This window comes from Acomys russatus, chromosome 25 (assembly GCF_903995435.1).
Source record: "Acomys russatus chromosome 25, mAcoRus1.1, whole genome shotgun sequence".
Classification (NCBI taxonomy): Eukaryota; Metazoa; Chordata; class Mammalia; order Rodentia; family Muridae; genus Acomys; species Acomys russatus.
Window position 1 is genome coordinate 11,307,446 of NC_067161.1, and position 16,588 is coordinate 11,324,033.

General features: G+C 46.3%; 1 protein-coding gene across 1 annotated transcript in view; it reads right to left on the reverse strand.

The window, feature by feature from the left end:
• Pdpk1 (3-phosphoinositide dependent protein kinase 1) overlaps nucleotides 1-16,164 on the reverse strand; it is a 65,226-nt gene extending 49,062 nt beyond the window's left edge. Inside the window, exon 1 of the mRNA XM_051168254.1 lies at nucleotides 16,013-16,164. Coding sequence (XP_051024211.1) covers nucleotides 16,013-16,036 — 24 coding nt within the window. The 5' untranslated portion in view covers nucleotides 16,037-16,164. The remainder of the gene's footprint in view (nucleotides 1-16,012) is intronic.
• Nucleotides 16,165-16,588: the final 424 nt, after the last annotated feature.

Sequence of the window (16,588 nt, forward strand, 5' to 3'; positions counted from 1 at the left end):
GGATAAGCAAGAATGTCCCTTCCAAAATAAAAATCTATAATAAATGACACATACTGAGAGCATCATGGACCACAGGGTTAATTTTGGTAAAGTACAATAAACTTCATCTAACATCAGTCAGACAGACATCAGGAACCACAACCGGATGCAGGAGGCATCTCAATTCTGTGGATAAACCGTTGACTGCATGTGGAGATCAAAGTTCATAAGGTTCCTTATAACCACTGACAAGAAAACATCACACACAGGGCTGGAGAGCTCAGTGTTTAACACCACTGGGTGCTCTGCTCTTCTGGAGGGCCTGAGTTCAGTTCCCAACAACCATATCAGGGCTTATGGCCATCTATAGCAGCTCTGATGCCCTCTTTTGGTATGCAGGCATACATGCAGACAAAGTACTTATACACAAATAACCTTTTAAAAAAAAGGACAGCCAGCTGGATGGTGGTGGCTCATGCCTTTAATCCCAGCACTTAGGAGGCAGAGGCAGGCAGATCTCTGTGAGTTCGAGGCCAGGCTGGTCTACAGAGCGAGTTCCAGGACAGCCAGAGCTGTTACACAGAGAACCCCTGTGTTGAAAAACCAAAAATAAATAAAACGAAAGAAAGAACGAATGAGCCGGGAGCTGGACATGGTGGTGGATTCCTTTAATCCCAGCACTCAGGAGGCAGAGGCAGGTGGATCACTGTGAGTTTGAGGCCAGCCTGGTCTACAAAGAAAGTCTAGGTCAGGCAAGGCTACACAGAGAAACCCTGTCTCAAAAGAAACAAACACTTTAAAAAGAGAAACATCAGACAAATCCGAATTGTGGGTCATTCTATGAAATAGCTGACCAGTATTCTACCCCCAAAAGAATGGAAGGTCGTGAAAATAAGGAAAGTCACAGGATTAGAGAGGTGGGAGAGGCATGACAGCTAAATGCAACATGGTAATCTGCGACAGGAAAACAGGACAGGGAGAAGCACACAGATCTGAAATGTCTAAAGTTCCATCACAAGTGTTGGCCAATGCTAACACTGTGGTTTTGAAAGGTATTCATTCACATTAGGTAAGCTGAGTGGGGTGTTTATTGTAACTTCAAGTATTTCGAAATAAAGCTTACTCATTTAGTTTTGAGACACGGTCTCCTTGTAGCCCTGTCCTGGAAATGGATGTGTAATAGACCAGGCTGTCCTTGAACCTACAGCAATCTATCTGCCTCTGCCTTCCTGCTGGGATTAAAGGCATGCACCTCGACGCCCAGCCCTACTTATTCTTATATTTTTTTAGGTGGTGTTGGCAGTGGGTGGAGGGATATACCACAGAACACATGTGGATATCATAGGACAACTTTGTGGAGTCTGCTTTCTCCTTCCACCTCTGCATGTTCCAAGAATCAAACACAAATGCACAAAATAAATAAATATAAAATTATAATGAGTTTGTGTGATAATTATCTTGATAGCTTTGCCCAAACTTACAGAACTTGAAAATACTTTGGGTCAATATTCAATAACTAATTTGAATATAGAATTACTCAAGGAAAATAGTATATTTGAAAGAACAAAAAAGGTTTAACAGTTTTCCTTTTTTGTAGGGTCTCTCTATGTATGTAGCCCAGGCTAGCCTCCAACTCATGATCCTCTTTATCTCCAGAGCACTGGAATTAAAGGCATGCAGCACTATACCAGGCTGAGTGTGAATTTTTCCGTTTTTTAAAAAATGTATTTATTTATTTTATGTATACAGTGCTCTATCATGTAGATACACCTGCAGGGCAGAAGAGGGCTCCAGATCTCATTATAGATGGTTGTGAGCCACCATGTCGTTGCTGGGAATTGAACTCAGGACCTCTGAAAGAGCAGACAGTAGGACTCTTAACCACTGAGCCATCTCTCCAGCCCGTCGTTTTATTTTTAGTTATGTGCATGGGTGTTTAGCCTGCATGTATGTCTGTGCTGAAAATTAAACCTGAGTCTTCTGCTGTGCTTTTAACTGCTAAACCATCCCTCCAGCCCCAATATAAATTTTCTTTCTTTCTTTCTTTTTTTTAATTTTTGTTTGCTGTTGTTGTTTTGTTTCTTTTTGGTTTTTTGAGACAGGGTTTGTCTGTGTAGCCTTGGCTGTCCTGGACTCACTTTGTAGACCAGGCTGGCTCTCTGCCCCCTGAATGCTGGAATCAAAAGTATGTGCCATGGTGCTCAGCATGAATTCCTTAACATTACCAACTTCTTGGGGCTTACTTTGCAAAAGATCTGAGTCTGCAAATAAACCCAGTCTCCCTACGAACAAGCTAAGTAACAGGGTCTGCCTGGTCTTCCCAGCCTACACACAACAGTCCTTACACCTATAAACTTCCTTCACTCTTGGCCATGTTCCTATTCAGGCAAAAACTGACTTCTCCTCTCTTCCTTGGACTGTTCCTGTCTACCCACTGGGACCACCTTGAGGACTAGGTCTTTCCAGCAGACCCTCTAGGGCAGCTCCAAGAAGGCTGAACCTTTCTGCCTGAGCACATTCTTGCCAGTCATAAACCACCTGAAATGCCAGACTATTGACCTTTTCCTTCAGGCCATGGGCCAGTCAGTGGTTAGCTGGCCTCATGGGAAACAAACACCAAGAAAGCCACCTCCTAAACAGAAACGTTTCTCACCCAAGAGTTTTTTCCAGGCCAGGAACCTGGAGTCCATTTTGTTCATGACCACTTCTCTAAACTATCCACCGGGTGCCTCCCCTGCCCCTCTGATCCAGACATAGTACTCACTGCCAATAGCATCTGCAAAGGATAAGCTAAGCCTTAAAACAAAAAACAGCACCGCTTAGACCATGAGGCAAGCAGGCTGGCTTTCTTTCTTTCTGAACTAAGAATAAAAGGAATCCATAAATAAAATCTATATTTAGATAGACATTTTAATACATAGAATCAGTAGAAGACTGTAATTTGGACCAATGGAATATCCATAAAATAAAATGTCAAACTGTACCAAGAAAAAAATTAGCTGATAATAGAAAAAAACATGCAGTAAATGCTGTGGATTTGGGCAACAGTGTAAAGAAGAAGCAATACATTTTCTCTATCTGTGTCCAGAATAAGTTCACTCGGAGGAGACGTAGGATGGCTAAGTGCCCACATTCAATGGAGGAAGTCAAAAAACAGCAGTCAGGTCAGGCAGGAGCCGCTATCATGCTTCTAAGACTCCAACTTTCCTAGAATCTGGCTGCTGTGGCTCTGCAGTGCAAGCCTTCCTGAGGAAGGCTGAACCGGCAATTCTCCCAAGGTGGTTCTGCTCCCAACAGTATCCAAAGGAAAAGTCCATGTGATGCACTGCACAACAGCCAGTGTCAATGCTTGCTAGCTCTGACAGCTGACCTAGCCTGCCTTCTACCTAGGATGACGCGGCTCTCAGCATCCACTCTCCACACACAAAACCCGGCACACAGCAGAAAACTCTGAACTAAAGTGAGCTGCTCTGAAACAAGTGCTAGGGCACAACCACCACCAGGACCACCAACAGCCCAAGTACCCTGAGAATGTAGCTGTGGTTCTATAGGTGAATACATGCACTCCAGAGCACTTACTCCTCTTGCCGCCACAGAACCCATCCTGGAAATTAGAGCAAATTTCCTTACTACTATACTACTAAGGAAGGTAGCTTCAGGACATGGAGTAAACCAATCCTAAGGATCTTACGGGAAATTGCCTTTCTATGGGAGTGGGGAGATTGGGCTGGCATCTCTGAGGCTCTTTAGAGAACTGAGGGTGCAGCTCCGTGAGGACAGTGATCCAGCCACACCTCACCTACTAAAGCAGCAGCTTCACAATGCTGGTGCTCAGCTAATTCAGCTCACCTAAAAAAAAAAAAAAATTTTTTTTTTTTTAAGTTTTTCGAGACAGGGTTTTTCTGTATAACCTTGGCTATCCTAGACTCACTTTGTAGACCAGGTTGGCCTCAAACTCACAGCGATCCACCTGCCTCTGCCTCCAAAGTGCTGGGATCAAAGGCATGTGCCACCCTCCTCGGCTCCAGGAGATTCTTATTTTGAGGAAGAAAACTACAAAGACTGGTATGAACGCAGCCCAGCATGATAACTATATGGGGACAAAATTTGCACTGATGTTTTAGGCAGAAGATACATCCCTCTCAGTCTCAGAGCTGGGCTGCCAAGCACTGTCCATGAGGATGTGCACCCTCATATCACTGTAGCCAAAGCTCTGCTCAGATGCAGCTGACCCAGTAGTACCAACCTCCTCCCCCAAATAAGGAGTCAAAAACCAAAGCCTCTGTGTAGACATGTGCAAAGTATCACTCTGCACATAAAAAAGCTGAGCAGGGCCAAGCATGGTGGTGCACGCCTTTAATCCCAGCACTCTGGAGGCAGAGGCAGGCAGGTCACTGACTTCGAAGTCAGCCTGGTCTACAAAATGAGTCCAGGACAGTCAAGGCCACACAGAGAAGCCCTGTCTAAAAACCGCTACACCCCGCCCCCACCGGGCAGTGGTAGTGCACGCCTTTAATCCCAGCACTTGGGAGGCAGAGGCAGTCTCCGTGAGTTCAAGGCCAGCCTAGTCTACAAAGTGAGTCCAGAACAGGCAAGGCTACACAGAGAAACTCTGTCTTGAAAAAAACAAAAATAAAGGCCGGGCGTGGTGGCGCACGCCTTTAATCCCAGCACTCGGGAGGCAGAGGCAGGCGGATCGCTGTGAGTTCGAAGCCAGCCTGGTCTACAAAGTGAGTCCAGGATGGCCAAGGTTACACAGAGAAACCCTGTCTCAAAAAACCAAAAAAAAAAAAAACAAAAAACAAAAACAAAAAAACAAAAATAAAATAAAATAAAAAATAAAAAGCCACGCCCCTTCCCCCCCCCAAAAAGCAGAGCAGGTGTGGTAGAAAACATGTATTGCCAGCACTCAGGAGGCAGAGATGGGATCTCTAGGGCAAGTTCCAGGTTCAGCAAGGGACCCTTCTTCAATAAATGATTGAGTAAAACATCAATTTTAAGCCTCCACACACATGCACATGTAAACAGACACAAAGTACACAAAACATTTTAAATACTCTAAACTTATAAAGAACCTATGTTCCAGAACTACTTTGAAGTTGATTTTTGTTGTTGCTGCTGTTGCTATCTGGCAATCCTAGAAGGCAAAGTAGTTCTCCTGCCTCAGCCTCCTGAATGCTGGGATTAGAGGCATACACCACCATATCCACAGCTTTGTGCTGAAACTAAGTTATTTGTGATTAGCAAACATTTTCAGAGTATAAAAAAATAACAAACCAAGACAGTAACAACAGCATATTCACTAGCTATGTTCTGTACATGGGACGGGGAGAACTTCACAGTGGAGAAAGCTGATAAAGACTGACTCTTGGGCTAAAGAGATGGTTCAATGGTTAAGAGCACTGTTTGTCCTTCCAGAGGTCCTGAGTTCAATTCCCAGCAACCACATGGTGACTCACAACCATCTATAATGTGATCTAATGCCCTCTTCTGGCCTGCAGGTGGACCTGCAAGCAGAGCACTATAAATATAATAAATACATCTTTAAAAACAAACAAACAAACAAAAAGGGGCCAGGCAGTGGTGGCACACGCCTTTAATCTCAGCACTTGGGAGGCAGAGGCAGGCGTATTGCTGTGAGTTCAAGGCCAGCCTGGTCTACAAAGCGAGTCCAGGATAGTCAAGGCTACACACAGAGAAACCCTGTCTCGAAAAACCAAGAAAACAAAACAAACAAAAAAGACTGATTCTTAGCCAAGTGATTATGGTCAACATCGACAGCAATAAAACACCTTGTTTTGTTTCTTGAGATAGGCTGGAGAGCAGGCTGGCATTGAACTCACAGAGATGTGCCTACCCTGCCTTCCAAGTGCTGGGATTAAAGGCACCACTACCTTCAAGCAACAACACATCACTTTGACAGCATGCCCCCCTTGGTGTAATTATGAAAATAATACTTTATCCCCTAGTCTCCTCTCCAAGACCCATACCCCAGTTTAATCAGGGCACATATACCAACAGTTGGCATCAGACAGTACCAGATCAATGTTCTTCAAAACTGCTAAGGTCAGCCAGGTGATGGTGCCACACACCTTTAGTCCCAGCATTCAGGAGGTAAAGGCAGACAAATCTTTTTGAGTTCAAGGCCAGCCTGGTCTATGGTACAAGTTCCAGGACAGCCAAAACTGCAGAGAGACCTTGTCTCAAAAGACAAAATAACAACAAAAAAGCAACTAACATCATCAAAAATAAATGAGAAACTGTCGCAGGCAAAAAGTGTAAGGAGGCACGAGGACAAAGTATAATGTGACCAAGGTAGATTCTGGAAACAGGAGGGACACTCTAGGGGATTCCTGTACAACAGGGAGGCTGAAACAGGCAGATGGTAAATTCTAGGCCCAGTCTGAGCCACATAGCAAGACCATGCTTTAAAAAGAACAGGGAGGTGGGGTGTTGAGCATATTGCTTCAGTTGGTAAAGTACTGCGTTCAGATCCACAGCACCTATGTAAAATGTGGGGTGTGGGGGTCCAGAAAGATGGCTCAGAGGTTAAGAGCACTGTCTACTCTTCCAGAAGTCTTGAGTTCAATTCCTAGGAACCACATGGTGATCCCACATACTGGGATCTGATGCCCTCTTCTGGCAGGCAGGTGCACATGCAGCTAGAGCACTGAATACATAATAAATAAATATTTTTTAGTGTGGGGTGTTTGTGACAGAATATCAGTCAGTCTTGTTGTTGGTGAGCCCCAGCTTCAGTAAAAAGACTCAGTCTCAATCATGAGGTAGAACTGGAGTGGCAGCTCAGTCTGCTATGACAGCATAAAGACCTAAGTTCAGATCCCTGGCAACCAAGTGAAAAGCCAGGCACGGCAGTGCTTGCCTCTAATCTCAGCACTATGTTCAGTGCAAGACACTGCCTCAAAAAACTAGATGAAAAGCAATAGAGGAAGACACCCTAAGTTGAACTCTGGCCTAAACACACACACTCATGCACATTCAAGCATACACCACACAAAGTAAGGTAGAGGAAGACCATGTCAAAACTCCAGACTTAGGCACATAGAGACAGAGACAGAGAGAAAGAGAGAGAGACATGCAAAAAAGGGGGGAAATAAGGAGAGGGGAGCAAAGGGGAGGAAAAAGATGACTCTGAGGATGAATACATCAGTAAAGTTTGTCATGCAAAGGACCTAAATTCTATCCCTAAAATCCACATAAAAAGTTGGGTGTGGTGATGAGTCCCTTATTATCTCAGCACCTAGGAAGTACAGACATGTAGATCCAAGGGCTTGCTGTCAGCCAGTCTAGCCTAGTTTATGAGCCCCAGATTCCAGTAAGAGACTCTCAAAATTCAAGGGTGGGTGCCTCTATAGAGAAATGATACTAGGAGTTGAATTCTGGCATACCAACACACAACAGAGAGACAGAGATAGAGATAGACAGTAAACAAGGTGTGGCAAGCACACACCAAAATCCCAGCACTGGGAAAGCTAAGACAGGAGAATTTGGAGTTCTAGCTAGACTAAAATACATAGCAAGATCCTAGCTTGAAAGAGACTGGAAACTGGGCAGTGGCGGCGCATGCCTTTAATCCAAGCATTTGGGAAGCACAGGCTCGCTGATCACTGTATGTTTGAGGCCAACCTGATCTACAGGCCAGAGCAACAGGGGTCACGTAGATGTAGGCTCTGAAAGCCAAAGCTATCGAGATTACCTTAGAAAAGCAGACTTGAAATGTAGAACCAAGGTTTGGGGAAAGGGCAGCTGCCACCAGCAGACTATACAACAAGGCTGTATAACCATGGGAAATGTGAGGGGCCTTCCACAGAGAGCAATTTCTTCAGGAAAGAGGAAGAGCATGGAAAAAGACAAGAGACCTGGACATTTGCTTGGGCGAGACAAAGTGACAAACCAGGATGGAAGAGGAAGGGACACAGCACCTGGAGACTTAACCAGCAAATCCCTGAAGTGCTCTTTAACCAGGAAAGGGAGAAGCCAGAAGGGAAGGGCAGTAAGAACACAAAGAAGGGATCGGGAAGCCATCTGCATGGGAACATGCACAGGACATCAACCCTGAATGAACTGCAGTCTCCCTCCAATCCAAGTACCACTGCTAGGACTAAGGTTCCATAGCAAGATCCAGAAGATAAAATGGCATTGTAGGCCCTGTCCTCCATGCCCAGTTTAGGTCTCCCAAAAACACTAAGGAAAACTGAAAAATTAGCTCAAGCTCCTTCTCACATTTCTATTGCAAGTCTAAGCACTTGGTGAGACTCTCAGGGGATCTTCTCTGAAAATCTTACCAGCCTTCTCTGACAGCATCCAACATACAGCTGCCACTCACAGCTACAACTCCTTCCTACTGCAATAAACAAGTTTCAAAAGAGAAAAACAGCTGAAGAATGGGGCTTTACCCACAATCTCACTGTAAAAGCTTTGTCTCTGATGGAGTGCATTTCGACCAAAGCCTGCTGAGATCTGAGGCCCCTGAAGTGGGAAGACCAGCTGTAGTTCCCCAAGGCACACACAAGACACATGCCTCAAAAGGAACATCCTTAGCATCTAAACAGACCTTACCAACTCCCTTCAGGATGAAAATGACTGAGACACATACTGGCACAAAGAATACTGATCTGTCTGTGAAATGAGAGAAATCACCAGACCATCCAAAAAACATTTGCCTACCTTGATCTGACCCCTTGACAAAACTGCAGGCAGAAATCATGTATTCATATTCAGCAGTGAACATTGAACCTTTAGCACTTATTGTTCTAGCTTCTGTAGCCTCTGTAATAATCCAGCAACATAAAATCACAATCCTGAATAAGTGTGGTCTGCACAAAGCTATAACCCCAGCACTTAGAAATGGAGTTCAAGGCTGTCTTCAGCTACATGCTAAGTTGAGGTCAGCCTGTTTTATGAGATCCTATCTTTAAAAGAAAAGGGGGAAAGGGATAGGGAAAGGCTTGTGTGGCGTTGTACACCTTTAAATCTCAGCACCTAGAAAGTAAAAAGAGGTGGATCTGTGAGTTATAGGCCAGCCTGATTTGCATAGTGAGTTCCAGGACAGCCAGGACTGTACAATGAGACCTTTTCTTAATAGATAAATATTTTTAAATATTTTATTTATTTTATGTATATGAGTGCTCTGTTTGCATGTACACCTGCATGCCAGAAGAGGGCATTAGATCACATTATAGGTAGTTGTGAGCCACCATGTGGTTGCTGGGAATTGAACTCAGGACCTCTGGAAGAGCAGATAACACTCTTAACCACTGAGCCATCTCTCCAGCTCCCCCCAATAATATTTTAAAACCAAATCCTTTATAATGAACTAAGTAGCTCTTTTTGTTTCCTTTGGTTGTTTTGTTTTGTGTTGTGTTTTGTGTTTGGAGACAGGGTTTCTCTGTATAGCTTTGGCAGTCCTAGCATCTTATATACCAGGCTGGCCTTGAACTCAGAGATCCTCCTGCCTCTGCCTCCCTAGTGCTGGGATTAAAGGTGTGCACCGCCACCACCCGGTTTCTTTTTGTTTCTTCTTTTTTTCTTCTTCCTTCTTCTTCTTTCTTCCTCTTCTTCCTCCTTCTCCTCCTCCTCCTCAAGATTTATTAATTTATGGTGTATACAGTGTCTTGCCTGCATGTACACCTGCACACCAGAAGAGGGCACCAGATCTCATTGTAGATGATCATGAGCCACCATGTGGTTGCTGGGAATTGAATTCCAGCCCAGTTTCTTCTATTGTTTGTATTTCAAGACAGGGTGTCTCTGTGTAGCCTTGGCTGTCCTGGACTCAATTTGTAGACCAGGTTGACCTCGAACTCACAGTGATCCGCCTGCCTCTGCCTCCCAAGTGCTGGGATTACAGGCATGTGCCACCATGCCCAGGTCTCTTTTTGTTTCTTAAAAGTCAGGCTCTCGGGCTGGAGAGATGGCTCAGTGGTTAAGAGCACTGGCTGCTCTTCCAAAGATCCTGAGGAGTTCAATTCCCAACAACCCCATGGTGGCTCACCACCATCTGTAATGAGATCTGGTGCCCTCTTCTGGCCTGCAGTGTACATGCAGGCAGAGCACTGCGTACATAATAAGTCAGGCTCTCTCATCATGCTATCCAGGCATTTCTCAAACTTCTGAGCTCAGTGCATTGTCTGACTCAAGCCTTCCAACCTAAGTATTTTCCTTTTTCTTTCTTAAGATTAAAAAGTGGTTTTATGGGCTGGAGAGATGGCTCAGAGATTAAGAGCACTGACTGCTCTTCCAGAGGTCCTAAGTTCAATTGCCAGCAACCACATGGTGGCTCACAACCATCTATAATGTGATCTGATGCCCTCTTCTGGCCTGCAGATATAATGCGGGCAGAATATTGCAAACACAATAAATAAAAATCTAAAAAAAAAAAATTTATGTGTATGGATATTTTCCCTGAATGTTAGTCTGTCTAACTTTGTGTACCTGGTGCCCAAGAACGCCAGAACAGGGCTTTGGACCCCCAGATAATTGTGAACTGCCATATGGGTGCTAGAAATCTAACCCACGTCCTCTAAAGAGCCCCAGTGTTTTTAACTGCAGAGCCATCTTTCCAGCTCTTTAAGTATCTTTCTTAACACATTTTAAACAACTTGCAATTTCTTTATTGTTTAATTTTATTTTTGAAAATGTATTCACAAAAAAAAAATTAGAAAATGTATTCACTTTACATATCCCAATTGTAGCCACCTCCCTCGTCTCCTCCTCCCTCCCTCTTCCCCCACAACTTGCAATTTCTTAGAGTGAAAAAAAATCAACTTTAACATCAAGAAAATGTTCTGGATTAACAACAGACTTTCTCTATATAAATGCAACCAGAGGTCAGGTACCAAAGTAGAACCCAGCAGCCATCACTATGACAAACAGCCCTTTCTCATCCCAGAGAGAACACATCCCTACAGCTCTAAGAAATGCTCACTGCCTTTGATCTGACAGCTAGAGACTGAACATCCAACCTGTTCACAACTCTCAAGTACATTTTAAAAGGTCTGGCATCACACCAAACAAGTGAGCAATGTGATCCAGTCACAGAAGAATGCATGACTGAGAAGATCTGACCGATATATGTCCCAAACTTACAGTTTCCACACAATACTTCCTCCCTCATTTGTACTGCCCTTTGAACCTGCCTTCAAAACAACTGCACTGCATACCTCATTGGCACCTGTCATCCCACAGACAGGCCTGCTGCACACTTGCACCTGCTAAGAGAGTCATTTCTGTACCAGTGTTCCTCTGCAATGACTTGCTCTCCTCATAGAACTGAAAACCCACATGGGATTCCCTGTGTACCCCACAGAAGACACTACTTGGGCAGAGAGAGCACGTATGAAAGGCTATTCTCCAAACACATCCCCTCAGCCAGCCACATCTCTACAGCACCTATACCACTTACATGCCCACCTCTGACTCCTACCAGGGTTAATCAGCTGCCGAGGAGCACCTTAACTCCAGCTCAAGTGGCTCAGAAAATGAGGGCATAGGCTGAAAAGGGAGACACATGTCCCCAGGAGCCACCTGTTCCTCTTCCCCAAAACTGTACTGAAAGCAGCCTAGAGGCCAAGACCCGCCTTCAGCCCTGTATCTCTGAAGACAGCTGCTAGCTAAGACACTATCCTCATAAAATCCAGGTCAGAAACTTTTTTTTAATTTATTTAACTTTATTTTATGTGCCTTGGTGTGGGGTGTCAGGTCCCTTGGAATTGGAATTACAGACAGTTGTGAGCTGCCATGTGGGTGCTGGGAATTGAACCTGGGTCCTTCAGAAGAGCAGACAGTGCTCTTAACCACTGAGCCATCTCTCCAGCCCCGCAGAAACTTTTTTTTAAAGTATTCAAGCCCAGGTTCAATTCCCAGGACCCACATGGCAGCTCACAATTGTCTGTAGCTCCAAGATCTGAAACCCTCACACCAGGCAAAACATCAATGCACATAAAATAAATAAATACATTTTTCTTTAAAAACAAAACAAAACAAAAGAAGCACTTCCTGCTTTGTCTTGGGACTTAAATTTGGTTCCTGGCACCTACCTATCAGGTGGCTTTATAACTGCTCCAAGAGATCTGAGACCCTCTCCTGGCCTTTGAGGCACCTATGAACACATGAGATTTACTCACAGACACATACACACATACAAGTAAATAAACATCCTTTTTTAAAAAGAAGCATAAACCAAGCCTCACTTCCATCTCTTTTGAGTACCTTCCTTGCCTTGCCTGATGCGTCATGACTGGAAATGGAAATGCATCCTACTCTACGACAGGCAGAGCACATACGAGCTAACTTAAGAAATACAACACGGTAGAATGAAGAGATGGCTCTGCAGTTAAGAGCACTTTTTACTCTCCAGAGGAAGAGGTCAGGTTCCCAGCACGCACATGATGGCTAACAACCATCCATAACTATAGTTCCAGAGACTATGATGCCCTCTTCTGGCCTCCAAGGGCACTACACACAGTATACAACAGACACACCTGCACCCATACACAAAAAATAAAAATTTTGTTTCGTTTTATTTTTTTGAGACAGGGTTTCTCTGTGTAGCTCTGGCTATCCTGGCACTCACTCTGTAGACCAGGCTGGCCTGGAATTCAGAAATCCACCTGCCTCTGCCTCCCAAGTGCTGGGATTAAAGGCATGCGCCACTATTGCCTGGCTAAAAAAAAAATAAATAAATCTTTAAAAAAATAAAAATAAAGAAACCCTGTGTTGAAAAACAAAAATAAATAAATTAATTAATTATTTAAAAAATAAATAAATAAAGATGAGTTCAGGGCAGCCAAGGCTACACAGAGAAACTCTGAGACGAGGAGGATGGCTAGAGAGATGACTCAGTGGTTAAGGGCACTGGTTGCTCTTTCTGAGGACCTGAGTTCAGTTCCCAGCACCAAAATGGTAGCTCACAACTGTCTGTACCTATCAGTTCCAGGGGATGTGACACATTAGCACAGACATAAATGCAATACAGGCAAAATGCCAATGCACATAAAAATAAAATAAATAAATAAATAAAACGCTGGGAGATGGTGGTGCATACCTTTTATCCCAGCACTTGGGAGGCAGAGGCAGGCAGATCTCTGTGAGTTCCAGGCTAGCCTGGTCTACAGAGTGAGTTCTAGGACACCCAAGGCTACACAAAGAAAGCTTGTCTTGAAAAACCAAGGGAAAAAAAAAAGGAGAGAACGAGAGAGAATAAATAAAACAAAGGAAAAAGAGAAAAGAAAATGTGTCATGGGCTGGTTGTGGCGCACACCATTAATCCTAGCCCTAGGGAAACAGGCAGCTATGTCGACTGAAGTTCAAGGCCAGCCTGGTCTACATAGCAAGCTCCAGGCCAACCAGAGACTATATAATGAGATCATTATCTTTAAAATAAATTCCAGATAATCTGAGGCCACTTTTTTTGCATGCTTTCTAACTTTCCCTGACAGAGGCAGTACCCATGGAAAATCTAAAGCACCTGAAGTGGTTCTCAATTCCCCATTTCTCCCTCTGACCAAGCCTTATCTTTTTCGAAAAGGAGGGGGCCTCCAAGCCTCATCCCAGCAAAGCACCAGCCCTCGATGAGGGTAAAACACACACAGCTTCTTCCAAGCAGGTATTTTTTCACAGGACACAAGTGAAATGGGCCCCAGGCGTCAAAGAATGTGGTCATTTATCCAAAGAAATGTAACACCCCTCCCCTTTCAACACAAATAACATACTTTGGAGGCTCAAGCTCCAAGAAGACACCCTAGGCAGTGGTGCTGAGGATTTCCTCACACCAGGTGTTTGGCTAAACTGCCGACAGATCTTCTCTTGGGAGAGCCTCACATGATAGAATGACACTGAGTTCTATGCCAAACTCAATCTGAGACAAGCTGTGGTGTCGTACCCCTATAATCCCAGCACTCAGGAGGCAGAGGCAGATAGATTGTGAGAGAGTTCGAGGCCAGCCTGGTCTACAAATTGAGTCCAAGACAGCCAAGGCTACAAAGAAACTCTGTGTGTGTGTGTGTGTGTGTGTGTGTGTGTGTGTGTGTGTGTGTGTTTTAAGACCTCTGTTATTTATGAGTCATGTACTTAACCTTTGACTTCTCTTACTTTAGTTCCCTCACCTGTTATGGCACACTATCTACCTCAGGACACAGTAAGGATGAGGCACACATCTAAATCCCTGCCTTGAAGTAAGAGTTCAAACACTTGACCCTCTGCCCGCCTTAAAGAGAGACTGAACTAGGCCTGTTTCCACAGCCTCGGGTCACACTGTTGACCTTACAAGTGAAAAAGACCGGCTTTGAGGAAAGTTAATGGACACAGTGTCAGCATGCCAGGTTAAAGTTCAAATGCAAACACAATTTATCCATGCAAATCTTCCTGTCCTCAGACAAAAGTCCATCACTGGAACCATCTCTGTCATTCCAACAGGAAACAAGGCATATTCTCTGATGTGGGGACTCCAGAGGACAAAGATGCAAGGCCTACTTCTCATTTCCTCAGAGACGTCTTTCGTTTACTCTGTAATTGTCTTCTGCTCACTAGAGTCCAGTGCTTTTAACACTGAAAAAAGCTGCCTGACGAGAGGAAAAGCATAGACATCAAATGCCCAACATGGAAGTGCCAAGACCTCGTGAGAAAAGACTTTCCCTCTTCCAATACACACCATCAAATACACACCTTATACATGGCAGCAGCATCACTGTGGGAAGAAAGTTCACTTCAGAGACATCCACAAAGCTCTGGCTTCCACGATCCATGCTGTTGCGTGCTAGCCCAAGAACCCCGGGGTAAAGACACACGTGTTGCAACGCCCTTTTGCCTTTCACCATTTTTCTCCACTGGATAGGTCCTCCTCCTTTTAGAACTTGGATTAATTATCACCCATCTCTACAATGAAGGGTTAGAGCCTGAAAGCCCACAGAGGAGCGGTAAAAGGCTCCAGAGCCTCCGGTAGCACAAAATTCAGCGCAGCTGGGCATGCTTCTCAAAGGAAGCCCATAACCCTCCAAAAACACCGAAAACCACTACCACAGCCGCATCCTAGACCATATTGAACCAAGTGAGTTTCTTGGGTCCACTTGAGTAGAGGCCTGCAAACCGCCACACACACACACACACACACACACACACACACACACACACACGAAGGAAGGTGGGGGTGAGGATCGAACCCAAGGGTTCTGAACGTGCGAGGCAAGCAAAACACCACCCAACTACACCCCTAGCCCGAGGGGATCTACCTTCCAAACCAAGTTTTGCTAGGCGTATGACACCCTCCCATCAAACACTTCATACAGCACACAAGGTAGACATGCTGAATCCACGATCTAAAAACTCTAAAACTTAACAGGAAACTACGGACACTTTTAACAACACAGAGAAAAACAGAAACATTTCACTCAACAAGTGGTTGGTTTTGTGGTCCCCGTCGTCCCCCAAGCCCCTCCTCCCTGTCAAAACTTAGGCTGCCCTCACCAGGGCCTCTAAGCTCGGCCTCCCAGGGCTTCCCACCTCACTGAGCGTACAACCACAGGCAAGAGGGGCAGCGAAACGCTCCGCTGACCGAGAGTCTGGAAAGGAGCCGCCAGCATCAGGTGCTACAAGCAGGAACTCACATCTCCTGCTTCCCAGGACCCTCATCCAGGGAAAGGCCAGAGGCTGCTCCTCCGCACGCAGGACCTCAAGGTAAGCCCAGAGGCTCAGCTCCAGGCTGCGCCGAGCCGAAAACAAACTTTCCAGGCACTTCCACCCCGCCCGGCCGGGTGACACCTCCCGGCCTCCCCCGCCCTCCGCGCCCTGTCAGCGCCCCCGGCTGCCGCCGCCAGCCAGAGCCGGGGCCCGCGCTCCCCGCCGCAGCCGAGAGGCACCCTCGGTCGGCGCCAGCAATCCTGCCTGCCACCCAGCCGCAGGTGAGGCGGCGTCCGGCCCGCGGCACCGGGCCGCCCCGCCTCGCCTAGCAGAACCCGGGCGACCGCCACGCTCCCGGGTAACGGACCGACGCGCCCTGCGGCCGCCGCGCGCTCACCAGCTGGCTGGTGGTCCTGGCCATGAGCCCCGCGTCGGCGCGGGCGCCTCCCCCGCAGCGTTGCGCTGCTCGGCGCCTCCTCAGCGTCCTCCTCCCCGCGGCGGAGCCCCAGCAATGGCCGCCCTCATCCTGCGCCCGCCCCGCCGCCTGCCGCCCCCAGCGCCACCCCGCCCCCGCGCGACGCTGGGTGGGACTTCCGCGACGCCGACGCCGCTGCTCTCATCCATTGGTTAGTATAGCTATCATTCTTCGGGGGCCGTGATGGTCCCGCCCCCGCCCGGGAGCCGCATTTCCGGGTTGGGGCCCGGCGCTCCTGTAGAGGGAGACCGAGCGAGCCAATCCGAGGTGGCGGGGAGGGGCCGAGTCAGGAGCGCCGAGCTGTCATCCGCGTTCCCGGTCAGGTAAACTGAGGCTAGTCTACCAGCCCGCCAAGGTCACGCCTGGGGCGGCAGCAGGACTGAGCTCGAACCCCGCTGCCTGGACTACTTGAATTTGATTCACAGCTCACGAGTGATCTGGGGAAAAAAGTGGGCTATGATTTAAAGCAGAGAACAAGCCGTCCTGTTGTCACTCCTG